Source organism: Budorcas taxicolor, chromosome 2, assembly GCF_023091745.1.
Source record: "Budorcas taxicolor isolate Tak-1 chromosome 2, Takin1.1, whole genome shotgun sequence".
Classification (NCBI taxonomy): domain Eukaryota; kingdom Metazoa; phylum Chordata; class Mammalia; order Artiodactyla; family Bovidae; genus Budorcas; species Budorcas taxicolor.
In genome coordinates, this window is record NC_068911.1 from 6713537 (window position 1) to 6740519 (window position 26983).

A 26983-nucleotide genomic window follows, 5' to 3' on the forward strand; every position below is an offset into this window, starting at 1 on the left:
ATGCCCACCCTTCGGTCGTCGTCCTCCCGGTACCAGAGCTCCTCCTCCCCGAGCAGCGCGTCCTCGCCGCTGCGCAGAGCGGTAGCAGCTGGACGGAGGAGCGTGTCTGCTGCTTCTAGTTCTTCTGTGTCTGTCCCTATGCCCTGCGATGACAGGGACTCGAAGCGGACTTCAGAGGGGTGAGTGGAGTTGGTGAGAAACGGTTGCGTCGTCCTTGGGTTTTTCGCATTTTCATTTTCCAAACGAGCAAACTGGCAACACATGTGTGACTGTGAAAAGGTAGGAGATGCTGTGCTGGTTCAGAACAGTGACCCACGCCTGCCCCCAGCTCTGCTGGGTGCCTTTCAGCTGCCCTAGGTGTTGGAAGCGTCAAGAATAATCCATCCTGTTACAAATCCATCATCCATCATGTCTAAACTTTTCTTGAACACGTCTGTGTATGTTCAGCAGGGACAGCCTCTGGTAAGGGCCCAGACATGGGGAAAAGGGAAAAGAGTTCTTTATTTGGTGCCGGAAAACTAATATATCCTTTTTAGTTGGTGTCCTGTAATTCCTTCATTTAGGGTTATAGAAACAAGTCATCACCTGTTAGCATTTATGAGCTTATTCTGTGACAGTTATAAGAGTACATCCTGGGTTTAAAAAAAAATTTTTTTTAATCTTTGCAGGAAAAAAAAGTCTCATACAAGGTCTAATTTATCCCCTGGTAATTTTTTTTTTATTGAGGTATAGTTGATGCATGATATTATATAAGTTTCAGATATACAACATAATGATTCATCATTTTTTAAGTTTATATTTCAGTTATAGTTATAAAAATATCCCCTGGTAATTTTAGTTTCTTGTGAAATCATTGTGCTGTTTAAGACCAGGTTATATATATTCTGTACATTTTAATCAGTAAGAGGTGAATTTGTTTTAAGGGCTGAAATTTAACACCAGACACATATTAATCTCCTGTTTGTGTATTAGTATTAATCAAACATGACTTCCTGACCCATGCTAATTTTTCTCTACACAGCAGTGATCTCCCTTACTGCCTATGTGAATATCTTTATCTTTTCTTTTTAATGTGGACATTAGGAAGGAGTTTGGAGAAGGAAATGGCAACCCACTCCAGTGTCTTGCCTAGAGAATCCTGTGGACAGAGGAGCCTGGTGGGCTGCTGTCCATAGGGTCACGCAGAGTCGGACATGACTGAAGCGACTACGCAGCAGCAGCAGGAAAGAGTTTTGCTTCATCTGCCTCTGCCTCATTCTTCATTTCCAATGCTTTCTTTAAGTGAAAGTTTTCTTTTAAGACATTGTCTCTACTTCCTGGCAACAGTCAGCTCATCTCTCCTTAAAATCTGAATATATTTTTCTCATGGAGAGGAGTGTACAATTAGAGAAATTATAATTCATTTACCCTTTTATATATAGGGACTAGGGTGTTGTATCTAAGCAGAACCACACTCCTTCATAGGGATAGTGAATCTTTGTCAGCTGGTGAAGGCAGTGATTTCGAAGACAGCTTGAGACGAAATGGGAAGAAGAGAGCAGCAAAACGTCCACTCAAACCAACCCCAGTGAGTCAGTTTTGTTTTTGAACCTGGTCTGGGAAGCAGCGAAAGAAAACCTAGAAGAGGCTCAGGTGTTATGCCTGATGAAAGGACAGGGCTTAAAGAGTATTAAGGGACAGAAGTAGAAAGCAGGCAGATTTTGAAGAGCGGAGAATACAGTATTAGGGTATAGAGGAACAGGAATTGGGTTACAGAACTTTTAAAAGGAGATAAGGCTAGAAATAATAAAGTTGACAATATAAAAATCCTTGATTTCTAAGCTGAGTCAGTAACTCAAACTCTGCTGTGGAATTGGCAGCTTAAGCCTAACTGATTTTGATGAGAGTAAGTGTTAATGTCACTTTTACTTTTTAAAAACATTCATGATTTCTTTATACTAACTAGGCAAAACTTCCAAAGAGGAGGTCCCGAACAGTACGTGCTCATGGTCAGAAAGAGTCGGAGCCGCCAGCCAGTGATCTCTTTGATGCTGTGAAAGGTGCCAAAGGTGACATGCAGGTAAAACAGTTATCTCACCTCCGTTTCTTGATACCATCACATTCCTTGCTGGGTGGGATGATAGGAACAAATGTTTACAAACTTGATTTAGTGAACATAACTGGTATCAAGAAAGGCAGATTAGGCCACAGGGTGATTCCGTAGAGTGATGTAAGGGAGATCTTGCATGAGGGGCAATGTTCCTTTCCTAATAGTATCACAGATGAGGGTAGGTCTTGCCTTTATTGATTGATGGAAGGGACATGGTAAGGCATTGGATAATTTAGAGAAGCATCTTGGATTCGGGTGGCAATGTGTTCACCCCTGTCACCTGTAGCTCCACTTTGACAATTATACCTATCCATTCTGCCTGTGTCTCCTTGAACAAGAGAGATTGATTTATATTTATTGTCAGTACTGAGATATTTCCATTTATTTCTACCATCTTATGTGGTTTTGCTTTATCTTGCCTTTTTTGTTTCTCTTTCCTCTTCTCTTTTTTTCCTTTTGAATGTTTCATCTCATACAAGAACCTAAGCACATTTTAATTCCAGTTAGACCTTACAGTTTACATACTGTTTGGGTTTTTTTTTTTTTTTTTTGGCAGTGCCAAATGACTTTCGGGATCTTAGTTCCCTGACCAGGGACTGAACCCAGGCTGCATACAGTGGAAATGCAGAATCCTAATGACTGGACTGCCAGGGAAGCCCCCGTACATGCTGTTTGTTGTGCAGGGTTTTAGTTCTGTCCTTTCCTTCTCTTCCAAGTAGACATCATTGTTTTAAATAATGTTTGTTTATACTTATCTACATTTTAATCACTTTTTGTTCATCATTTCTTCTTTTAAAAAATAACTTATTTGACTGTGCTGGGTCTTAGTTGCGGCTCTCAGGATCTTCAGTCTTCGTTGCAGTATGCAAACTCTTAGTTGCATCATTTCCTTTCAAATCTGAAATCTTCCACACAGAATCATTCTCTTGCTGTCCAAAGTTTATGTTTTAAAATCTCTTTTAGATAGAGTTTATTAACAAACTCATTGTTTGCTTGTATAAAATATCTTTTACCCTTGTTCTCAAAAGGTTGCTGGGTATCAAATTCTAAGATGAGTTTTTTTTTTCTCTCGGCACATTAAAAAGATTATTCCACTGCCTTCTAACTTCCTGTATTGCTATTGAACGTCAGCAATCAGTCTAAGCGCTGTCTAATACAGCAATCTCTAATGATGGAGATGTCTGTATCACTGTTGTCTGGTACAGTATTCCACCAGCCACACATGGATTTTTGATGTGTGGCTGGTGTGACTGAGGAACTACATTTTTAATGTTTGATTTAATTTAATAACCATATACGGCTGGGACTGTTTTTGTGCATGTCTAACTTGTAAATGCTTTTGTTTGTAAATGTTAAATGCATGTCCTTTGTAAGTAATTTATTTAGTTTAACAGTTTTCAAGACTGCTTTGCTTTTGTGTTCTTATGTATTATCAGATGTTCAGAGGTATAAACTTTTCTTTTCATGCTTGAGATCAGTTAGGTTCCAGGCTCTGAGGACTGGTGTCTTTTGACAACTATGCGGAATTCTTTTTCAATGTTGCCTCTTTCTCATTCTGTTAATCCCCTTCTGGAATTCAATTAGACATCATTAGAAATTCTCTCTCTTCTCCATGTCTTAATAACTTTTTTCCTTACTTTTATTTGTCTCTCTGGGCTACATTTCAGATACTTTCTTTGACTTAATCTTCTACTTCACTCATGTTGTGCTGTATCTAATCTGTTTTTAATCCATTCATTGAAGTTTCAAATTTTATTTATTATATTTTGCACCTCTACACATTTTGTTTGACCCCTTTCCAAAGTTAGTTGTTCTTTGCTTGTATTTTCAAGCTTCTCTTTTATTTAATCATGGAAATAATAATTTTATAATCTGTGATAACTCCAGTGTTCGAAGCCTGTGAATGTAATTCTGTCTGTTTTTCGGCTAGTGGTTAGTTTTAGTACCTTGTTTCTTTGTTGGGGTCTTTGTCGGGGTCTTCAGTTCTGGGTCTTTGTTGCTGTGTGCAGGCTTTCTCTAGAGGTGGCAAGCAGGGGCGGGTCTCTAGTTGTGGTGCGCAGGCTCTTCATTGTGGTGCCTTCTCTTGTTGCAGAGCACGGGCTGTAGAGTGCAGGTTTCTGTGGTTGTGGCATGCATAGGGTTATTTGCCCCATGGCATGTGGAATATTCCCAGACTAGGGATTGAACCCACGTCCCCTGCATTGCCAGGTGGATTCTTAACCACTGGACCACCAGGGAAGTCTGAAGAATCACTTTTAATTAAATTCTGATTGAAATTATTTTTATTTTATTGGAAAGGTGGATCTGGACTGCAAATCCAGATACGGGAACTGGCTTATGGTTATGAATCCTGAAGGAACAATTCTTTTTTTCTTCTACCCCACACTAAGGTCATAACAAGCTAGTTGTCTTGCTTCCCTTCTGACCTGTAAATCTATTTCTCATTCTTGCTTTCATGAAGGTATGCCTCTTTGCAGGAGCCTCCTTTTGGACTACTCTCTTTGGAAGCCCTTTAGCCTTTGTCTCCTGTGCTCTACATTCTGTGCATCCATCTGGACAGAAAGTTAGGGCTCCCGGGGTTTAGTAGACCCTCAGCAAAAGTCAGCTTGCTTGTCTCCCAGAATTGCTACCTTCACTTCCATTTTTGGTTTTATGGAATTTCTACCTTTCATTCTTGTTTAGTAGTACATCATTTTAAAAGATGTTTTTAATTTAATCACAAGTTTAGATGCGTCAGTTAGGAAGCTTATACAGAATTTCTAGTCTATCATATTGCCAGAAATAGAAATCATCCACACTGTTTTCCCAGTCTTTGGTAGATGAGTGGCTGGATAGCTACAAGCAAGACCAGAATGCCGCATTCCTGGAGCTCGTTAACTTTTTCATCCGGTCTTGTGGATGTAAAGGTGAGGAAACTTTACCCTTTTCTAACCCCCAGCCTTTTTCTTTTATAAAACTTTTTCTTTGTGAATATGAGTAGAATTAGGCATTCCTATAGAGAGAGGGTAAAGTGTAAGAAAAGTTTCCCTTATTTAACTAGTATCAACTACACTGTTGATTGGTAAATAGGGAAGTGATCCAGTAATGAAATGTATTGGTTTGGAGACAGAATCCTTTGGAGAAAAATAGACATACTAATGTGATGATGTTTACAGATTTGGACCATCAGACTTTTCTTTTCTCTAAATAATCTTTTATTTTCTTATCCCTTATTTCTCAGCCATTTCATCTCATATTTCTCTGCTTAAACTGTGGCCCCAGGTCCCCAAAGGCCATGACCTAATTTACTGGGGCAGATAGTCTTATAAGACTGCAGGTTGTATTATAAGAACCTGGTATCGTTTTCTTGCTTTCTTTTTCTTTGGAATATTTTTTTTTAACTGTAGTTTTCTGCTGTTTGATTCCCTGGGGTTTTTTAGACAGGTTGCCTTATATCAGATATTGCAGTTACATGGTAGCACATTTATGACTAGGATTCAGGTCTTCTGATTCCCCACCTGAGCTCTTTTCAATATATTTTTAAGATCATCTTCAAATGTTTATGTAAATGGTCATGGTATCTGTTATTTTCCTTCTAAGTATCTCATCTCCTCCATTCCTCAGGCACTGTGACCCCTGAGATGTTCAAGACGATGTCTAACTCAGAGATCATCCGGCACCTAACCGAACAGTTTTATGAGGTGGAGGAAGACTGTCCAGGATTCTCTAGCCACTGTTATTGCAAAATACAAGGCCCATTACCCTCTTCTTTTCGATTCTGGGAAATAGGATAGCTTTTGGAAGGAGGGGTTTAATCTCTTGGGAGCAAAAGGGACCTATATACATTATCTAAATATGCCTACAGAGTTGAGAATAAGATGTACATTTTACTGTATGGTTGGGTTTTGACATCCAGTCCCTATGACTCCATGGATCTGGTAGTAACTCTCCCATCTTCTTCATGAACTCTTCTTTAGGATTCAGGAGACTATCCTCTGACAGCTTCAGGCCCATCCTGGAAGAAGTTCCAGGGCAGCTTCTGTGAATTTGTGAGAACATTGGTCTACCAGTGCCAGTACAGCCTCCTGTACGATGGCTTCCCCATGGACAACCTCATCTCCCTGCTCACTGGCCTCTCAGACTCCCAGGTCCGTGCCTTCCGTCACACTAGCACCCTGGCTGGTAAGCGGTCACTGTTAACTCTGTAAATGTTCTCATGGGGGTTGGTAGAACGTCCTTCTGTTCTCTAGTCCTGGATCGTCTTTCCTGCCTGCATTCTAGCTGTTTATTTCAAGGTCATGCTTATTTTGTCCTGAACCTTCATCCAGTTTCTCACTAGTGGGATTGTTAAAAGGGGTAGATCATAGTGACAGTTTCCAGCTTTAACATGTTTCTCAGAGCTCACTGAGAACAGGCTAAGGATTAAAAGAAGCCCAAAAGAGGGAGAGAAAAAGCCCACTCCAGAACAGTGAGTCTTAGGATTTTAGGGTCACCCTGCTCTAGCTTTTCTTTTTCACTGCCCCTTTTTCCTTCTTTTCTGAACATACCATCCCTCCTCTCACTTAATGATTTTCTTATCTTGTTTTTACCGACTCAAAGCCATGAAGCTGATGACCTCCCTGGTAAGAGTTGCCCTCCAGCTGAGTCTGCACAAGGACAACAATCAGCGTCAGTACGAGGCTGAACGGAATAAGGGTCCGGGACAGAGAGCGCCTGAGCGGCTCGAGAGCCTGCTGGAGAAACGCAGGGAGGTGAGATGTTTCCCTGCCTCCCGCTCCGCTCTCGCTTCCATCACAGCTGCTTATCACACCGCCTTATCAGCCCCCAAGCTTCTCTCTCCCCGGCACAGTGCCCAGGCAAGCTTTCAGACTGTGAATGATGGAGTCTGGCAGTAGTTTAATAGACCCATCCTGTTAGAGGTCATTGTATGTTCAGCTTGTTTCTGGGATGTGGGTTCGAGAGAGCATCTCTAGTTTAGAGTAAATTTTAAAAGTTCTCTGTAATTCCACTTTTGCTCAGTTTCTATTGTCTGCATTCATTATCACAAGTGTTTAAGTGTTGTGCCTGCATCTTGTGCAAGGAATTGAGCATTGACTTTTATCTCAAGTGTATGGTGTGCAGGAGTGCTGGGAGGCCAACTGCTGGTGGAGGAAGCCAAGTTTTCAAGGAATGGAAAGGACACAGGCCTGTCGTTCACTCCTGGATTTAAATTCTGTTCCAGTTAGCTACTAGCTCCATGGCCTTATGTAACCTCTAAGCTTCAGTGTCCTTTCCTTTTAAAAGGAGGCAGTTGTTTTTGTGACGACTAAATGAGACAAGTAAATTGCCTACCTAAGCACATAGTAGGTACTTGCCTTGATTCCTTTTAAACCTGAAGAAGACCACCAGAGGACATAACCCCCCCCAAAATCTCTTACACTGTGCAAACCTTCAAACAGCTGTGTATGTCATGAAACTTAACACTGATTTTCCCCTTACTTCTCCAGAGTATCTGAGACCTCCCCATCCATGAGGTTGGCAGGACTCACCATGTCTAACTTTGCCAACTGACTGTTTTCCAGCTCTCATCAAAGAACTCTTCCATGCTAAATCATTAGAGGAGGGAACGTTCTACTTCCCGGATTCTCTTTTGCTGTTTTCACTGTCAGTGTGATCTTAAACAGTATATGTATTAAGTCTGTCTCAAATCTTATATACACGTGTGTGATTATTTTATTTGGACTTCTCTGGCTCTTGCTTCATCAGTTGTAGTTTTACTTTCTGTCTTTAATTTCTCCCTCCCCACTGGTTTCCTCTCTCCAGTTATAAATGTATATAAGCGTTTGAATCTATCCTTAATCCTTCTCTATAAGTTACTCCATTTCTATCCTTTTAGTATTTCCTTCTCTCCTTAATATCCACCTGAATCCTTTTTGCCACCTAGCTTCCATCCCCATTTTTTTCTTTCCAGTTGTTCTCTCCAAACCAGTAACTTCTTAATCCCTATAGCCAATGGCCTTTTTTCAGTCTCCCTTTTTGACTTACGTATAATTTGGTATTGATAGACCACCTTTCTTCCTTCCCTCTCTTTCCTTTTCCTTTAATTATGAAAATATGCAAATGTTCAAAAAGATATATTGGTAGAATGAACACAACATATGAACTATCTAGATTTAACAACTATTATTTCATTCAATCACTCAGTCATATATTTCACTATACTTCATCTATTTTTTTTTCCCTTGATATTTTTTTTTACTAAATTGTGGATGTGTATGTGTGTTCTCAGTCATGTCCGATTCTCTGTGACCCATGGACTGTAGCCCTTTAGGCTCCTCTGTCCATGGGATTTTCCAGGCAAGAATACTGGAGCCAGTTTCCATTTCTTACATCAGGGCATCTTCCCAACCCAGAGATCGAACCGCATCTCTTGCACTTCCTGAATTGGCAGGCAGATTCTTTACCACTAGCGCCACCTGGAGATATTTTAACCTAAAGATTTGAATATATCCTCTAAAAAAACATGTTCCTGTATTATCCCAGTACTATTTTCCTATCCAAAAACATTAACAGTGATTCCCTAATATTTTCTAATCCCAACTCATATTTAAAAATTTCCATTTGTCCCCAAAATGCCTTTTCAGTTCAGTCGCGTCCAACTCTTTGCAACGCTATGGACTGCAGCACTCCAGACTTCTCTGTCCATCACCAACTCTCAGAGTTTGCTCAAACTCATGACCGTCGAGTCAGTGATGCCATCTAACCATCTCATCCTCTGTCGTCCCCTTCTCCTCCTTTCTTCAATCTTTCCCAGTGTCAGGGTCTTTTCCAGTGAGTCAGTTCTTTGCATCAGGTGGCCAAAGTATTGGAGTTTCAGCTTCACCATCAGTCCTTCCAATGAACACTCAGGACTGATCTCCTTTAGGATGGACTGGTTGGATCTTGCAGTTCAAGGTACTCTGAATAGTCTTCTCCAACACCACAGTTAAAAAGCATCAATTCTTTGGCGCTCAGCTTTCTTTATAATCCAACTCTCACATCCATACATGACCACTGGAAAAACCATGGCTTTGACTAGATGGACCTTTGTTGGGAAAGTAATGTCTCTGCTTTTTAATATGCTGTCTAGGTTGGTCATAGCTAGTCTTCCAAGGAGGAAGCATCTTTTAATTTCATGGCTGCAGTCACCATCTGCAGTGATTTTGGAGCCCAAGAAAATAAAATTTCTCACTGTTTCCATGCCTTTTATATCTGGTTAGTTCCAGCCAGACTGTGGCTTTGTTAAGGACTGTGCATTTCACTTGGTCTTTTGTGTTTCTTAAGTCTCCTTTAATCTTGTACAGAACCTCTGCCCCAGCCTCCACTTCCCCCTCAGGATATTGATTTATTCAGTTGGGTCGATTGTCTTCAAGAATGTCGCCTTGCAATTCTGCTTCCCTGTTACCTGTTAGCGTAACAGATAACATCTAATCTCAACAGTGCCATTTAGGAGGCTGTCCTGGCATTGTTTCAGCATATGGGCTCAGTTGTGTCCAAATCCTTGCCATACCATGGATTGTAGCCTGCCAGACTCCTCTGTCCATGGGATTTTTCAGGCAAGAATACTGGAGTGGGTTGCGATTTCCTCTCCCAGGGGATCTTCCCATCCCAGGGATCAAACCCACAGCATCCCTGGCCTGTATCCACTAGGTGGCGGTAGTACCCAGGTCGTAATAAACAAAACTGTCTTCAGACTGCTAAAGTCCTGTGGGAACCCCAAATTGAGAATCACTAATCTAATTGCTTTGGCCTAGTCAATAAAGCAGAAATAGATGTTTTTCTGGAACTCTCTTGCTTTTTCCATGATCCAGCGGATGTTGGCAATTTGATCTCTGGTTCCTCTGCCTTTTCTAAAACCAGCTTGAACATCAGGAAGTTCACGGTTCACATACTGCTGAAGCCTGGCTTGGAGAATTTTGAGCACTACTTTACTAGTGTGTGAGATGAGTGCAATCGTGCAGTAGTTTGAGCATTCTTTGGCATTGCCTTTGGGATTGGAATGAAAACTGACCTTTTCCAGTCCTGTGGCCACTGCTGAGTTTTCCAAATTTGCTGGCATATTAAGTGCAGCACTTTCACAGCATCATCTTTCAGGATTTGAAATAGCTCAACTGGAATTCCATTACCTGCACTAGCTTTGTTCGTAGTGATGCTTTCTAAGGTCCACTTGACTTCACATTCCAGGAAGTCTGGCTCTAGGTGAGTGATCACACCATCATGATTATCTTGGTCATGAAGATCTTTTCTGTACAGTTCTTCTGTGTATTCTTGCCACCTCTTAATATCTTCTGCTTCTGTTAGGTCCATACCATTTCTGTCCTTTATCGAGTGCCATCTTTGCGTGAAATGTTCCCTTGGTATCTCTGATTTTCTTGAAGAGAGCTCTAGTCCTTCCCATTCTGTTGGTTTCCTCTGTTTCTTTGCATTGATCGCTGAGGAAAGCTTTCTTATCTCTTCTTGCTATTCTTTGGAACTCTGCATTCAGATGCTTATATCTTTCCTTTTCTCCTTTGCTTTTTGCTTCTCTTCTTTTCAGAGCTATTTGTAAGGCCTCCCCAGACAGCCATTTTGCTTTTTTGCATTTCTTTTCCATGGAGAGGGTCTTGATCCCTGTCTCCTGTACAATATCACGAACCTCCGTCCATAGTTCATCAGGCACTCTATCTATCAGATCTAGTCCCTTAAATCTATTTCTCACTTCCACTGTATAATCATAAGGGATTTGATTTAGGTCCTACCTGAATGGTCTAGTGGTTTTCCCTACTTTCTTCAATTTAAGTCTGAATTTGTCAATAAGGAGTTCATGATCCGAGCCACAGTCAGCTCCCGGTCTTGTTTCTGCTGACTGTATAGAGCTTCTCCATCTTTGGCTGCAAAGAATATAATCAATTTGATTTCAGTGTTGACCATCTGGTGATGTCCATGTGTAGAGTCTTCTCTTGTGTTGTTGGAAGAGGGTGTTTGCTATGACCAGTGCATTCTTTTGGCAAAACTCTATTAGCCTTTGCCCTGCTTCATTCCGTATTTCAAGGCCAAATTTGCCTGTTACTCCAGGTGTTTCTTGACTTGCTACTTTTGCATTCCATCCCCTATAATGTAAAGGACATCTTTTTTGGATGTTAGTGCTAAAAGGTCTTGTAGGTCTTCATAGAAATGTTCAACTTCAGCTTCTTCAGCATTACTGGTTGGGGCGTAGACTTGCATTACTGTGATATTGAATGGTTTGGCTTGGAAACGAACAGAGATCATTCTGTCGTTTTTGAGATTGCATCCAAGTACTGCATTTCGGACTCTCTTGTTGACCATGATGGCTACTCCATTTTTAAGGGATTCCTGCCCAGAGTAGTAGATATAATGGTCATCTGAGTTAAATTCACCCATTCCAGTCCATTTTAGTTCGCTGATTCCTAGAATGTTGACATTCACTCTTCCCATCTCCTGTTTGACCACTTCCAATTTGCCTGGATTCATGGACCTGACATTCCAGGTTCCTATGCAATATTGCTCTGTATAGCATCAGACCTTGCTTCTATCACCAGTCACATCCACAGCTGGGTATTGTTTTTGCTTTGGCTGTATCCCTTATTCTTTCCGGAGTTATTTCTCCACTGATCTCCAGTAGCATATTGGGCACCTACCAACCTGGGGAGTTCCTCTTTCAGTATCCTATCATTTTGCCTTTTCATACTGTTCATGGGGTTCTCAAGGCAAGAATACTGAAGTGGTTTGCCATTCCCTTCTCCAGTGGACCACATTCTGTCAGAGGATGAGATGGCTGGATGGCATCACTGACTCGATGGACGTGAGTTTGAGTGAACTCCGAGAGTTGGTGATGGACAGGGAGGCCTGGCGTGCTGCAATTCATGGGGTTGTAAAGAGTCAGACACAACTGAGCAGCTGAACTGAACTGAATCTAATTGCGTCCTTCTCTTTTTTTGGTTCCATTTCTTTTATCAAACAAATTGCATTTATTAAAAAAAATTTCCCCAATTGATGTTTGTAAAAAACTTGTATAACTACCAGCTAGGACCTCTAAATAGCCAAAGATGGTAAAATAACAAGACACAGAAGGGATATTATTTTTTCAAAACACAAATCTCTCAGGCATTAGTTGACTATACAGCTTCTTCCAGAATTAGGTTTAACCTTTTTCTATTCTGATAACTTATTGGCTACATTTTCTTTTTCTCTGCTTTAGACTGATTAGCTTAATTACTTTCATTTGCCAGCTTTCTCGTCAGCTTTGTACTTTAGAGGTATCTTACTGACTGCCTAACTTCACTGGGGTATCCACTATCACATGTGGATGAGTGGGTGATATTCTTTTCCAAGGTATCTAATCCATACCCTCGAAGGAAAGAGAGAGAGTAGCTTGTAACTTTCATACCTTATTTATAGATGTGTATTTTTCATGTGGAGAAAAAAATGATTTGGGGAGATAGAAGTATTGTGAACATGTGGGAAATAAAGCCACATGACCTGAAAATTTTTAAAAAAAGCTTTAAAAGGGAACATAGGATACAAGAGGTTCAGACTGTGCCCTGAAATTAATAGGAAACAGGTGAATGTCATATTTTTCTAATATTTTTGTGGCCTTATACTGCTGGGGGACATGAGAGATTGACCTGTTCCTCCCCATCCTCCAGCTTCAAGAGCATCAAGAGGAGATTGAGGGGATGATGAATGCCCTTTTCAGGGGTGTGTTTGTACATCGGTACAGGTGAGTTACTGCACTCCTCATTGAAGCAGCTGGGTCCTCAGTTACGGAGTCTGTAGAAATAACAAGGTCCCCTCCTAACCCTGTTACCTGGTTAGTCCCACAGCTCAGAAAAAACTCTATAACAAATGTTCCAAATTAGGTTTAATTTATTCCTGCCTACAAAGGATTGTGTAAACTCTTCTGGGAAGGAAGATAAAAGCATCAGGCATTGATGAGTATTATTCAACTCAAACTTTGCCTAAGACCTCCCCTCCCCCATCTTCCTGGGGCTTGAGCCTTGAGAGGACAAGAGGAGAGAGCCAAAAGCAGGGCCTTTCTGAGGGTTTACAGCTCTACAGGCCTTTTCCCAGCCCACTTCACCCTGCCTTTCACTGTGCTAAAGGCAGGGGAGTTTTATACTGGGTAAACAGCTGGTAGAATTAAGGAGTGTCCATGAAGGGGAATCCACACACACACGTGGATATGTTGTACAACACAGAGAATATAACTCATCGTCTTAGGATAAATGAAACATAATCTGTAAGAATTATGAATCACTGTTGTACACCTGAAGATTATGTTGTACATCAGCTGTATCTCAGTTCACCACACACGCAGTTTGGCCGATAGTTAAGATTCCAAAATCAGTTTAAAAGGGGCATGGAGGATAAGTTTTAATGATTGGTTATAGAAGGGAACTGTTCACTTTTTAATGTGTTTTATTTACATTGGGAGGAGGAAGTGAAAGAGCTAGTAATTGATGTTTAATCAAGAAAATAGACTCTTCTGTGACAAAGAGATATCTGCTAGGATAGAAAGTCAGTTTGGAGAGAAGGTGAAAAGGGTCAGTTTTCTCTCTGTGCCTAGGGATGTCCTTCCTGAGATCCGTGCTATCTGCATCGAGGAGATTGGATCTTGGATGCAGAGCTACAGCACCTCTTTCCTCACTGACAGCTACTTAAAATATATTGGCTGGACGCTGCATGATAAGGTGAGAGTTGAGTCAGTCCTCTTCCCTGCCCCAGGATGCTTCAGCTTTTCCTGATCTTGCCACTTGGGTGTTTCACTAGTGATCAGTGATGAACTCATCAAGACACTGAACCTCAAAACTCCCCTAGTACTGGGGAGGGTAAGAGAAGTTAGGGGAAGGAAGGGTATATTTAGGGGAGTAAATGCCTTAAAACAGAGTTGAGGGGAGAAAGACTTTCCCTATGAAAGGGCAAGAAAGTTGTTGATAGGGTGGTAATACAAGTGCTGGGGTGGTAGCCAAAAGATCCTCTTAATCAGGATTGCTTAATTCTGCTGAAAAGGAGAGTTTTGGGTTTTAAGTGAGAAGACAGTTGTTCATTCTCTTTGAGACATCTCAGAGTCTTCAATATCGAGGACCCCAGGCCCAGGATGAGCAAGCTGAGGGGGAACGATGGAGATCCAGCAGGGGTAAGGAGAGGAGGAGTCATTCATGTTTCCATTCTCCTCGGTAGCATCGAGATGTGCGTCTGAAGTGCTTGAAGGCTCTCAAGGGGCTGTATGGCAACCAAGACTTGACTGCGCGCCTGGAGCTCTTTACCAGCCGCTTTAAGGTAAAATCAGGACTGTGCTCCTGTGCTTGGCTCTGTCTGTGGTTCCCATTTCCTCACCTCATTTTCCCACCTCTATTGCTTCTACGGATCTGTGGCTGTCCCACTGTCTGCTTCTACACCCTCTCTTTAGGAATCTCTCAGATTCTAAGAGAATGGTGTTGGGGGATGGATACAAGGAGGGACTAAGTGATGTTCTCCTTACAGGACCGGATGGTTTCCATGGTCATGGACCGGGAGTATGACGTGGCAGTGGAGGCCGTTAGGTTGCTGATACTGATCCTCAAGTGAGTCCTGGGAAGTGGAGAGACAGGCATCTCAGGGTTTTTTCAGCATTAGACAGGCCCTTCCGGAGTCTCTTTCCCTTCACCCGTTGTAAGTTGACTCCTGTCTGTGTACAGGTTGAAAGACCAAGATCCCCAAGTTGCAAGAGCTCAGGGGGAAACTTCCTATCTTCTCTAACTCCATATCCCTCTGTCTCCCATTCTTCTATTTGAAAGTTCTTTGTGAGTTAATCCTTGTTGGCTTTGCCTCGTTTCTAACCTCAGTTGTGCCAGAGGACAACATCGATATCCACCTGCTCGTTCTGCTTTTTTCCCGGCAGGAGCATGGACGGGGTGCTGACAGATACAGACTGTGAGAGCATCTACCCTGTCGTGTACGCCTCTAACAGAGCCCTGGCCTCTGCTGCAGGGGAGTTTCTGTACTGGAAGTGAGTGGGGCTCCTTTTCTTTGTTTCTTTAACACCATCTTGGTTTCTCTCTATCATCTGCTGCTGCTCTAAGCTCCCCTCCCCAACCCCTTAGTCTCCCTTGGTGCCTCCTTCCCTCCTCAATCCCTGGAGATTTCCCTTAGCTCTGTGTCGCTTTCTCCGTTAAGCCCCTCCCTCCGTGGTAACTTGGACTCTTCCTTTCTCCTTTGCTGTGCCTTTTCCCTGTGTCCCTTCTACCAGGCTCTTCTACCCTGAGTGTGAGACAAGAGCGCTGGGCGGGAGGGAGCGACGCCGAAGTCCACGCCCCCGGAGGACTTTCTTCTACCTTCTGCTGTCCTTTTTTGTGGAGAGTGAGGTGACGTATGGAAAGGAACTGTTGTGCTAAGATGTACAGGTAGAGAAGGATGGGAGCTGGCTCTACACAAAGGGGAGAAATGATTCATCAGGAGCCACTTTTGGCGTGTTAACATATGACTCAACATCTACCTTCTCCCACAGCTCCATGACCACGCCGCATACTTAGTTGACAGCCTGTGGGACTGTGCAGGGCCTCTGCTGAAGGACTGGGAGAGTCTAACAAGCCTGCTGCTGGAGAAGGACCAGAGTGCGTGCCAGCTGGTAGCCAGGGAAGGGGCCCTCTCCCCTCCTTACAGGAAACCAGGAGAGATTTCTCTCTTGACTTGTAAAAGGCACAGGTCATGGGTGATGGGGGTGCTTGAGGGGGTTCTTAGGGATCGGGTGTGGCTAATCTATGAATCTGTGTTTTCCATCCGCCTGCCAACCCAGACCTGGGCGATGTACAGGAGAGCACGCTGATAGAAATCCTTGTGTCCAGTGTCCGGCAAGCTTCAGAGGGCCACCCACCTGTGGGACGGGTCACAGGGAGGAAGGTACAGCGTGAGGGGTGCGGGGGTGAGGGGTGTTGGCAGTGTTAAATCCAGGCAGGTACTGTCTGTCCTCATCTTATGAGAGGCAGAGGAAGGAGCATCCTTAGGGTGCTCCTTCCTCTGCCTCTCAAAAGATTTCCATTTCTAGCAAAAGAAATCTGAAGGGAGCTGCTTATCTTCCTAGGAAGATAAGATTATCAGGCAGAGGAATACACATACATACACCTTTCCCCCATCCCCAAATGATTAATTTCAGGGCTTAACCCCAAAAGAACGTAAGATCCAAGCCGACGACAAGGTGAAGCTGACTGAGCATCTCATCCCCCTGCTCCCCCAGCTCCTGGCCAAGGTAGAGGTGCCTCATCGCTCAGCCACTGGGAAAGAGCGGGTGGAAGGAAGTGGCCTCCAAATTAGTGTGGCAGGTTGTAAGCAGGCTTCCCTCTGAATCACCGCAGTTCTCAGCTGACGCAGAGAAGGTGGCTCCCCTGCTGCAGCTTCTCAACTACTTCGACCTCAACATCTACTGTACCAGGCGTTTGGAGAAAGTGAGGGGAGAGGACGATACATTCCCTCTGGCTTGCTGCTTTTGTCCCAGAGCCAGAGATTCCACTGCCAGTACCTGGTTTTTCTTAAGGACATGGATTCTAGAAAAACCAATAGGCCTTCCTTCTCTTAGGCATCTTTTCCTTGAAGTTTAATGTTGTCAATGCTGTTTCCTTTCTCCTGTCTCTAGTCCCCTCAGGAGGAGTTCTCTTCCCCAGCTACCCCACGACACTGTTCTCCCACCTTTTCTCTCTCAGCACCTGGAGCTGCTCCTGCAGCAGCTCCAGGAGGTGGTGGTGAAGCACGCGGAGCCTGCGGTGCTTGAGGCTGGCGCTCACGCCCTCTATCTGCTGTGTAATCCTGAGTTCACGTTCTTCACCCGGGTGGACTTTGCCCGCAGCCAGCTGGTGGATCTCCTGACCGACCGCTTCCAGCAGGAGCTTGAAGAACTGCTTCAGGTTGGAAGTAGGGCTACGTGACAGGACTCCCCAGACCTGTGTGGGAGAGGCCACGAGATATGGGGGTGTGGATCCACGAGTTCTCGGGGAAATGCTACATGGACCTCCTTTCTTCCTCAGTCGTCCTTCCTAGATGAAGATGAGGTATACAGTCTGGCAGCCACTCTGAAGCGCCTCTCTGCCTTCTACAAGTGAGCAGCTCCCCTCCTGCTCCCTCTTCTATTGCGGCCGGTGTCTGTTGGAGTGTAACATTTCCCTCTTCCTGCCTCCACCCCCCACAAAGTGCCCACGACCTAACCCGCTGGGAGCTTTATGAGCCCTGCTACCAACTCCTCCGAAAGGCTGTGGACACAGGAGAGGTTCCTCACCAGGCAAGTAGACAAGTTGGAAATGTGGAAGCAAGTGGAGTTTTAAGGGCCCCGTGTCCTAGGTGGCCACCTTGCAGGTGGTTCCAGCCCCAGGGACGTGGAGTGGACAAGAGAGCTCCGTCGTGCATGTTGTTGCTTCTGTCCCACTCTTGGAACGTGAATGTACTTTTCCAGCACCTGAAAACAGTCATTCTCTTTGGCTTCTGGGGAGTCAAGGATAATATTGAGGGATTATAGGAGACTTTAAATCAGGAAGAGATGGCATTCCTGCTCAGGATAGAATCCTCTGAAGACTGTCCAGAATCACTTTTTTCCTCACCAGAAAAGGAAGTAGGTCTCTCCTCATCTCATTCTCTCTCTCCTGGTCTGCTTTTTTCTTCCTTGTTTCCTTCATGTGTATCTGCCTATCTGTGTCTCTCCCCGCCTGCCCGTTACTCTACTGATCTTTGCTCTTTAACATGTGGTTCTTACAGGTGACCCTGCCAGCCTTGACTCTTGTCTATTTTTCCATTCTTTGGACACTAACCCACATTTCTGGATCAGATGTTTCCCAGGTGAATATGGGTCTGAGAAGGGGGAACAGGAATGGAGTACCAGTGTCTTCCTTCATTCCTTCCCCTGAAGTCATTGTCTCCACAGAAGCAGCTATTGGATTTGAAGGGCAGGATGGTGGCCTTCTGTGAACTCTGCCAGAGCTGCCTCTCAGACGTGGATTCTGAGATCCAGGAGCAGGTGAGCATTTGTCAAGGATGCATGTCGTCTGTAGCCCCACTCGCATGGTCTGAGGAAACCCATTCTGAGGGGAAATTAGCAATATAATTTCTGTTGTGGTCAATTTTCTGTCTTTTTGAAGCATTCTTTTTTTCCCCCGACAGGCTTTTGTCTTGTTAAGTGATCTGCTTCTCATCTTCAGTCCTCAGATGACTGTAGGGGGACGAGAGTTCCTTAGGCCTCTTGTCTTTATTCCTGAAGCCACTCTGCAGTCTGAGCTGGCCAGCTTCCTCATGGACCACGTCTTCATCCAGCCTGGGGAGCTGAGCAGTGGTACCGGGGCTTGGGAAGGGTTTGGGGCTCAGGCCTGCGGCCTTGGAGGGCAAGAGGCCTGAATTGTGATTCTGACGCTCCCACTCTGCACTTGGGGGGAGCCAGGTCATTCCCAGGAGGATCGCTTACAGATTGAGCAGCTGCACCAGCGGCGCCGCCTCCTGGCTGGGTTCTGCAAGCTGTTGCTTTATGGGGTGCTGGAGATGGACGCAGCCTCGGATGTTTTCAAACACTACAACAAGGTACAGCAGGGCGCCAGGCTGAGAATGGCTCTGACCCATGACCTCAGACACTGTAGCGCTACAGAAAGGGTGGGGGAGATGATAGTACCAAGCTTAAAGGAAAAGTCTGGGGAAGGCCCGTAGTTTAGAATAAAGGGACAAAGAAAAGAGACTTAGTAGTAAATAACTGTGGAGAAAAAGCTGTTAGGAAGAAATTCATTGGAAGGAAAATACCTTAATCTTCCTGTCCAGAAATTTTTCTTTCTGTGAACCTAGTCTGTGGAATGGGGTAATGTAAGAAGGGGAATAAAAAGAACAGAAGAGGGTTCAGTCCTTCCAAGGTACCTAGATACCTACCTTGGTCTCCTCAACCCAGCATCGTGCTGATTTCTATTTATTGAGTACCTAGTATCCCAGGCACTAAGGGCTCCTCAGTGAACAAAAGTCAACTGTTCCTGCCCCCTGGAGCCTCTGTTCCAGGGGAGACAAACAGCGAAGGTTTCAGTGCAGTAGCAGTGTGTTCTGGCAGGTTCCTACTCTTCTCTGAGAAATGGACTCCAGGCAGGGTTTCTTCCCTTCATTATTTGCCTAAACCGTGATTTCTCTGGGGCTTTGTCCCTACTGGCGGGAGATGTGGTCTAGTATGAGTTGTTTCATGCTTAGATTCATATTCCCTACCTCAGGTCCTTTTGGAAGGAGGTAATAGGGCTGTGAAGAAAAAATCAAAACACAAACAGTCCTTTCCTGTGGTCAACATCATTTTCTCTACTTCTTTCCCATCAGTTCTACAATGACTATGGTGATATTATCAAGGAAACATTAACTAGAGCAAGGCAGATTGACCGAAGCCACTGTTCCCGAATCCTGCTGCTCAGCCTCAAGCAGGTATCCCTTCTGCCTGGGGGACCTCAGACCTTCTGTCCCTCTGTGGCCCACCCCTAGCTGTTCAGAACGTGAGCTCTTTCAGAGCAGGACGTTTCTAACTTATTTTGACTTTTATTTCACATGACAGTCTCCTTCATAACTAGTAGATCCATAAAAAGTAATTTATTTTAACTGTCGGGGCAGTTTCTACCCCACTCCCATAGAACTCCTATGTGAGTTAGTGTACCTGGGAGCACCAGCAATAAAGTGATAGATAGCCAGTTCCTGATTTTCTTCTAGTCTGTTGTCTCTCAGCTCCTTCAGTTACTACAGACATTTTAATGTATTGTTACAGAGCATAGTGAAGCCTTCTCTGGTGCAAGGCAGTCAGGAATAGGGTCAGTGTCCTCGGAGGAAAGAAAGTAAAAACAGCAGATGGCGTCCCAAGCCCTTTAGAATTTCTGGACAGAGAAAGGAATGCTGTACTTGCTTGTTCTATCTTGTTCCTCCCTTTCCCGTGTGCCATGTCTCAGTTATACACAGAACTGCTGCAGGAACAAGGGCCCCAGGGCCTGAATGAGCTTCCAGCTTTCATCGAGATGAGGGACCTGGCCAGGAGATTTGCCTTGAGCTTTGGACCCCAGCAGTTACAGAACCGTGACCTTGTGATCATGCTACACAAGTAAGGAAGTATTGGTAGAAGGCAAGGTACTTGAATCTTCCGGAGTCTGTGTACAGGACCGGCTGGGAGTGAGGTCTCAGAGGGAGGGTCATCGGGTCCCAGGAGTAGCAGTCACACGGGTGAGCGGGTATCCCTGGGGGACAGGCTGGGTCCAGGGGGAGGAAGAAGCACTTGGACAGGATGCCTCAGCCCTGGGAGAGAGTTGGGAGGGGCCTGTCTTCCTAAAATGATTCTTCTCAACCAAGGGAAGGCATCAAGTTCTCCTTGTCTGAGCTTCCCCCAGCTGGCTCCTCCAGTCAGCCCCCAAATCTGGCATTCCTGGAGCTCCTTTCAGAGTTCTCCCCCCGACTCTTCCATCAGGACAAGCAGCTGCTGTAAGTTAGGGGTGGGTGGATAAAGATGTGGATGAGAGAGGAAGGGTGTGGTGAGGGCTGTGACCACTTCAGCCAGGCTCCATCCCGCCTCTCTCTTAGACTGTCCTACCTGGAAAAGTGTCTGCAGCGTGCTTCCCAGGCACCTGGTCGTCCCTGGGGTCCAGTCACCACTTACTGCCACTCCCTCAGCCCCGGAGAGAACACGGCAGAGGTCAGCCCTCAGCGCTACCCCCGCTCCAAGAAGAGGCGAGTTGAAGGTGAAGTGCTGTGAGCGTGGGTGTCAGGGTGCTCAGCTACTGCCTTGATTGCCGCTGCTGAGCGAAGGAGCACGCAGTCCTGTGCCTTTCACAGTCTTGCGTTTGGTCAAATATTCATGGAGCCCCTACTATCATTAAGACTACTCATATTCTTCAGGGTTTATCTAGCCAAGTAAAAATAGCCAACTTCTATGAAAAATTAAATAGAAACTAATGATAAAACCAAAGATTGAACTAAAAAATCTGTACATTTATGATGCCTCTTGTTGACATATTGTTATTTTGCAATTTTTAAAAATTTTATACAGTCTTCATGATTTTTATAGTCTTCAGATCATTACCTGTCATATTTACATAAGTTTTTTCTTTAAAGTGATTTTTTTCAAATAGTTTCATCTTGTGATAATACCCTAGAAATCACAAATTTGAGATGTAAGTTAGTTTTCTAGTGTACATTTTAAAATACTAGTAGTCATACCCCATTCCCCCAGGTCTAGGTAGTATACTTACCTATTTCTTGTCTCTGGGTTTGCTTACTTTGACATTTTATGTAACTGGAATCATAGTCTGTGGCCTGTGTCTTCTTTTAATGAGCATGTTTTTAGGGTTCATCCATTCTTAGCATTTGTCAGTACCTCATAACTTTTCATGGCTGAATAATATCCCATTTGTATGGAAATGTCCTTTTATCCATTCATCAGTTAATTGACATTTAGATTGTTTCAACTTTCTGACTGTTAACACATGATGCTACTGTGAACATTCATGTGTAAGTTTTCTCATGGATGTAGGATTTCACTTCTCTTTAGATATATGTAGGAATGAAATTGCTGGATTATATGGTAACTCTATGTGTAACTTTATGAGGAATTACCAAACTGTTTTCCAAAGTGCCTACATTGTTTTGCAATTCCTACAGCAGTTGACAAGGGCCCCAGTTTCTCTACATGCCAAACTTGTTATTGTCTGTCTTTTATTTTATCCATCTCTTAGTGACTGAATTGGTATCTCATCCATTTTAGCTTAAATTTGTATTTCCTTAAGTACTAATACTGTTGAGCATCTTTTCACATGCTTATTTGCTATTTGTATATCTTCTTTAGAGAAATACCTATTCAAATTCTTTGCTCATTTAAAAATAGGGTTGTCTTTTAATTGTTGAGTTGTCTCTTACCAGATAAACAGAAAAAATTTCTCCCATTTTTTGTCTTTTCATTTTCTTGATGGTGTCCTTGAAATACAAAAGTTCTTAATTTTGATGAAATTCAACTTAGCTGTTTTTTTGTTGTTTGTGCTTTTGATGTCATATCTTAAACCTTCCTCATCTAAAGTCACGAAAATATATTCCTGTGTTTTCTTCTGAGGGTTTTCTAATTTTAGCTAATACATTTAGGTCTATGATCCATTTTGAGTTAATTTTTGTGTGTGGTGTGAAATATGGTGTGAATTCTTTTTAAGGTCTTCTGTATACCACCTAAAGTTATCTTTCATACCACTAGGATACTCTGCTTTTAATCAGTAAAGTAATACTTGTTAAGGACCTACCATACGCAAGATACTGTATTAGGTGTTTTAGAGGCCATGACAGATTCTCAAGCAGCTTACCATCTAATAGAAAAGAAAGAAAATACATTTATAGAAAATCTGAGCTGTGAAGTCACCAGTAAGTGATAACTTTCCTGGGGTTGGACAGATGACTGCTATAGAATTCAGAGAAGAAAGGTATCATTTTATGTTCAGTTGATCTATGAAGGCTTTATCAAGAAGATGGTATTTAAGCTAGATCTTGAAAAATGGGTAAGATTTATATAAGCTGAACAGAGGAAGAATAAGTACCATGGATTAGCAGAACAGCACAAGCAAAACAGGTCAGTGTTTGCCAAAGCACGTGAACAGATAGATTGGTTTGCCTAAAACAGAGGGTTTGTAAAGTTAGGATAAAACTGAAAAAATTGGTTCCATTGCTCATTCATCATACTTACTGCACGCCTTGCATTCAGTCGTGCTTGGAATCCAGGAGTTAGCTTTCTTTGGAATAGTGTCAGATAGCGATGTGCTGTGGAAGAGGGTGGGGAGAGTCTTACAAAAAGTGATCGGGGAAAGCCACAGAGAGTATGAATGCAGGGCAAAAACTGGACAAAGTGAGAGGGGGTGCCTGGTGTCTATCAGAATAGCAGATGAGGACTTAACCTGGTGGTCCAGTGGTTAAGACTCTGTGCTTTCAGTGCAGGGGCTGTGGGTTCAATCCCTGGTCAAAGAACTAAGATCCCACATACAACACAGCCAAAAAGTTAAAAAAAAGGGGCAGCTAAAGGGATAGCATACAGGCGGGTGCAGGTGGTCTGGAGACCATGGTGGGCTGTCTCTGGCTTGTTCAAGGAATAGCTAAGAAGGCCAGTATTGCTGAGTGGAGATTGTGTAGGATACAGGACCAAAGAGGTTGTCAGGGTCCCAAGCGTAAGTCAGAATAAAAACTCTGGCTTTTACTCAGAGTGAAGTGGGTAAACATTGAGGGATTTGAGCAGAGGAGTGACAGGATCCGCCTTATATTTTAAGGGGTTCCTGGGTGCTGTGTGGAGAACTGACTGAAGGAGAGGCCGGGCTTGAAGGCAAAGAACTGCTGAGGAGGCCTGCTGTAGGGGCCCAGACAGGAGGGAGCGGGTGAACTGGGGAGAGACAGATGTGAGAAGTGACTAGACTCTGGACATATTTCCAAGCTATCACTAACAGGGCCTCGTAATAAGAGAATGTAAAATATGAGAGAAAGGAGTTGTGAGAAAGGAGTTGCGGATGACTCCAAGGGTTTTGGCCTAACAATTGGAAGACTGGAGTTGATAGCAGCTGAGATGGGGAAGTCTGTAAGAAGTGAGACCAGGAGTTTGGTATGTTACAGGTGGAGATGCTGGAGACAGGAGTCTGGAGTGCAGGGGTGGGGTGGGGGCAGAAGCTTGAGATAGATGCAGGAGTTGGTGCTTAAAGTCATGAACCTGAAGGGCGAAGAAAGTCACTGAGGATGGAGATGGGGAGAGGTCCTAGGGCTGAATCCTTGGACATTACACCAGTTAAATAGGCTGGGAGATTAGGAGTCATACGGCGGCTCAGGTTTATTCTCGGAAGACAAGCTCACAGGTGTGGCTCTTCCCTGTTTAGGGAATGTTCTGCTTTACACCAGAAGCAGCTCACTCTCTGGTTATTGGTTTCAGAGTGCAAACAAGGCTGTGGGGAGGGAGACAATAGGTGTATGAGTATTTCCAGTTGATAAATACTAATATCAATTTGACTTATGTTTTAAAATAGCATTACCTGGGTTTTCTAACCGTTTTGGCTTCTTTCTCCTTTGCCTTCCTCAGTCTCTATAAGAGACACTCCTTAATATTTTGAGCCCCAGGTTTTCCTTTTATCCTTCGTATTAGAACTATGCTGACATTACGGTCATTTCATTTTTTTTCTGGCTTTTAGAAAATCCAGTCTTTCATTTTTCTGTTTCTCCTTAACTCTCATGCTTCCTGCCTAGTTTCAGGCCATTCTAAACTTTTTCTCACTACAGAAACCTTGAATGAATGGAATCTCAGATTTCTTCATTGATTAACTGAGACCTCTCAGTCTCAGCGACTCCAGCCTTCTGTCACATTTGTGTTTGTACATTACTGTTTATCTGTGGAATGTATGTCTCTTTCCATCTTGTTTTCTAAGGTGTGTATGAATTTCTCCTGGACAAGCCCTTGATACAATTCTATAACCCCTACTTTTTAATACGTAGGGCTGTGCTCAGTTTTAGTCATGTCGTAATGAGACCGTCTAGATTTTCCGTTGCCTTCTTATTTAACTTTTTCTTATCAAATCCTGAGCAGATCTTGAAAAATCTGAAGTGTCTAGTGGTACCTGGTCTCCAGTAAGCATGTGCCTCTGCTGCTTTTCAGGGCCCTCCAGGCAGCACAGAGAAGACGTCTCTGCATCCCAGGAGGAAAGCCTACAGCCGAACAGCATCCCGGCCACACCTGCCCTCACCTCCACAGCTGTGAAGAGTGTGCAGCCCCTTGGGGCGTCGGAGGAGATGGAAGAAGGCGGCAGCTCAGAACTGGCATTTCCCCAAGGGTGTGTCCCCCGGGGAAACCTGGCTCTGATTCCCCAGTCTGGTGTCTCCCTGTCTGTGTTGTGTTGTTGCCTGCCACAGGACCCCCTCATTCTTGGTTCTTCTCAGGTCCTTTCCCCATTTTTCAGCTTTTCACTTTCTCTTTTTCCCTCCACTCTGAACTTTCTGCTGGCTTTAATGCTGGCCACTTACCTCCTCTTTTTACCCTATATTTTTATCCCTTGTCACTGATCCAACTTCATTCCCAACAGCCTGTACATTTTAGGCAACCCAAGGTCAAGGTCCTTGAGTCCACAGCATTTCCAGACTCCGCTCAACCGTTCAGGTCCTGGTCTGGGCAAGCAGCTGACCCGGTGAGCTTTTCTCGTCATCTTCTGTCTTCACTTCAAGTCTGTCCCCCGTCACGAGGGGATTCTCCCTCATCAGTGCTGCTGTGCTGGTGCTTTCTGGACTGGCTCTAACCACACAGCACTTCCTTCCAGCGTAATGTGGAGCCCTAGTGTATAAAACGGACAGATGTAGAGCTGCTCTGATGGGAGCAGGGGTGCAGATCTGGAGCCCTGGTCTGCTTACTGCCCTGCCCCCGCTTCCCCATCCCCCTGGGGTGCCCCATTCCTCTTGGGTCCTTGAAAACCTCTACTCTTGGCCACTGCCTCCAGGCTCAGCTTGATGGAAGAGGATGAGGAAGAATTAGAAGTTCAGAACGACTCGAGTGAAGATTGGCAAGGTTCAGGCAAGGTGAGTGGACCCGGTAGTCCCTTCTCCCTTTAGAACTGGAAGCAGATGCGAGGGACAGAACCTAGAGTGATTCTCCTTTGTCCTGTGATGCCTTGTCCCTGGAAGCTGCCCCAGACGCTTTGAAAGAGTCATAAAAGAGTAAGGGTTTGTAAGTTTCTGTTCACTTTGCTTGGACTTTAAGTACCAAAAAGGACTGGAACCACACTCCCATTCTCAGTCCCCATGTAAGTATTTTGTTTCTTAATTGCCCCAGAATTAAAGGAAGCCCTCAAGCTAGAGAGAAATGGGAGGTTACCCAGTGCTTGGAGCCTGGCAGCAAGTCTCTTGTGTCCCAGCACAGGCTCAACAGACCTCTGCTCCTGAGAGGGCTGCCCAAGCCCCTCCCCCACTCACTCCACTGCTCTTGCCTGCCTGTTCCCGCAGGAGGAAATGCTGCCAGTTCAGTAGGAAACACATGGAATTCAAATGAGATGTCTCGTAGGAGTCCTAGGTTTCCCTGCTTTATCAGGTTAACTCCATAACCCCTCATCTTTAAAATGGACCTTTACGTAAGATACAGAGAAAAGGCACCTTATAAACAGAAGAGGATTGTGTTTCTGCTGCTGTTCGCTCCCTTCTCTGCTCTTTGAGGAGGAACGGGCATAGCGGAGCGGGGTGGAGGTTGGGGGGGTCTTGTGCTTGAAGGCAAAACCAGACAAAATGCTCCACCCAGAGCCTAGACAGCAGGACCTCTGTTAGGTGTTTAGTGCTAAAGTTCCCCCAGGAAAACCCGATCTCTGGTTCCAGAGCTGAGCAAATGTAAGGTCTCCGGCAGGCCAGGAGAGGGGGCACTGCCCTGATGACTCTCACTTTGCTCCTCTGCCCTCCCTGGCTTCAGGGACCCACTCGGCCTGAAATTTGCCACATGAGAGGGAAAGGACCCTCTGTTGTCTGCAGGTGATGGGAGTGGGGAGGGACTGTTCTGACATTTGACCCCGTTCTCTCTAGTCCTCTTCCTCCAGTGAGCACAGGCTGGACCTTTTAGATTCTACAGAGCTCAACATTGAGGTGAGTGTCCCCAGAAGAGACTGCAGAAGGCAAGTTAAGAGGCCGCAGCCTTGGGCTGCAGTCTCTGTTGCCTGGGGCTTTAGCGTGTCCTGGAGGAGGGGCAGTACCGGAAGAGGAGAGTTTGTCACCTGGAGGACGTTGGAATCATCTCTTTGACCTCTGGTCCATTATTAGGTCTCTGTAAATTACTTTCCTTTTTCTCATTACAGGATTTCTGATGTAACCCTAGGACATGACCACTTAGAAAAGGCCAGCAGAAAAGATGGAATGAAAGGAATCGTTGCTTCCCCACCCCTGGTCTCTGAGGAGAAAGAGGTGGGCTGTGCCTTGCTA

At 44.4% G+C, this 26983-nt stretch overlaps 1 protein-coding gene across 1 annotated transcript; it reads left to right on the plus strand.

The window, feature by feature from the left end:
- STAG3 (stromal antigen 3) lies at positions 1–26983 on the plus strand. Its single transcript, XM_052664325.1, has 33 exons — positions 1–179; positions 1465–1567; positions 1946–2059; positions 4899–4995; positions 5693–5769; positions 6046–6250; positions 6668–6819; positions 12733–12806; positions 13653–13776; positions 14267–14365; positions 14570–14649; positions 14967–15074; positions 15315–15429; positions 15573–15678; positions 15861–15964; positions 16218–16310; positions 16417–16506; positions 16762–16962; positions 17083–17153; positions 17246–17333; positions 17804–17884; positions 17970–18062; positions 18206–18374; positions 18480–18616; positions 19379–19480; positions 19993–20141; positions 20387–20515; positions 20615–20772; positions 24693–24867; positions 25117–25218; positions 25525–25603; positions 26591–26650; positions 26860–26983. The coding sequence occupies exons 1-33, from the start codon at positions 1–3 to the stop codon at positions 26866–26868; spliced, it is 3723 nt and encodes a 1240-aa protein (XP_052520285.1). The 3' UTR covers positions 26869–26983.

Excerpts from the sequence above, each read along its gene's own strand:
- STAG3 (XM_052664325.1), top strand. The coding sequence starts at position 1 with ATGCCCACCCTTCGGTCGTCGTCCTCCCGGTACCAGAGCTCCTCCTCC. Across the intron at positions 13,777-14,266 it reads GCTGGACGCTGCATGATAAG|CATCGAGATGTGCGTCTGAA; the intron begins GTGAGAGTTGAG and ends TCTCCTCGGTAG. Across the intron at positions 25,604-26,590 it reads ATTGGCAAGGTTCAGGCAAG|TCCTCTTCCTCCAGTGAGCA; the intron begins GTGAGTGGACCC and ends CGTTCTCTCTAG.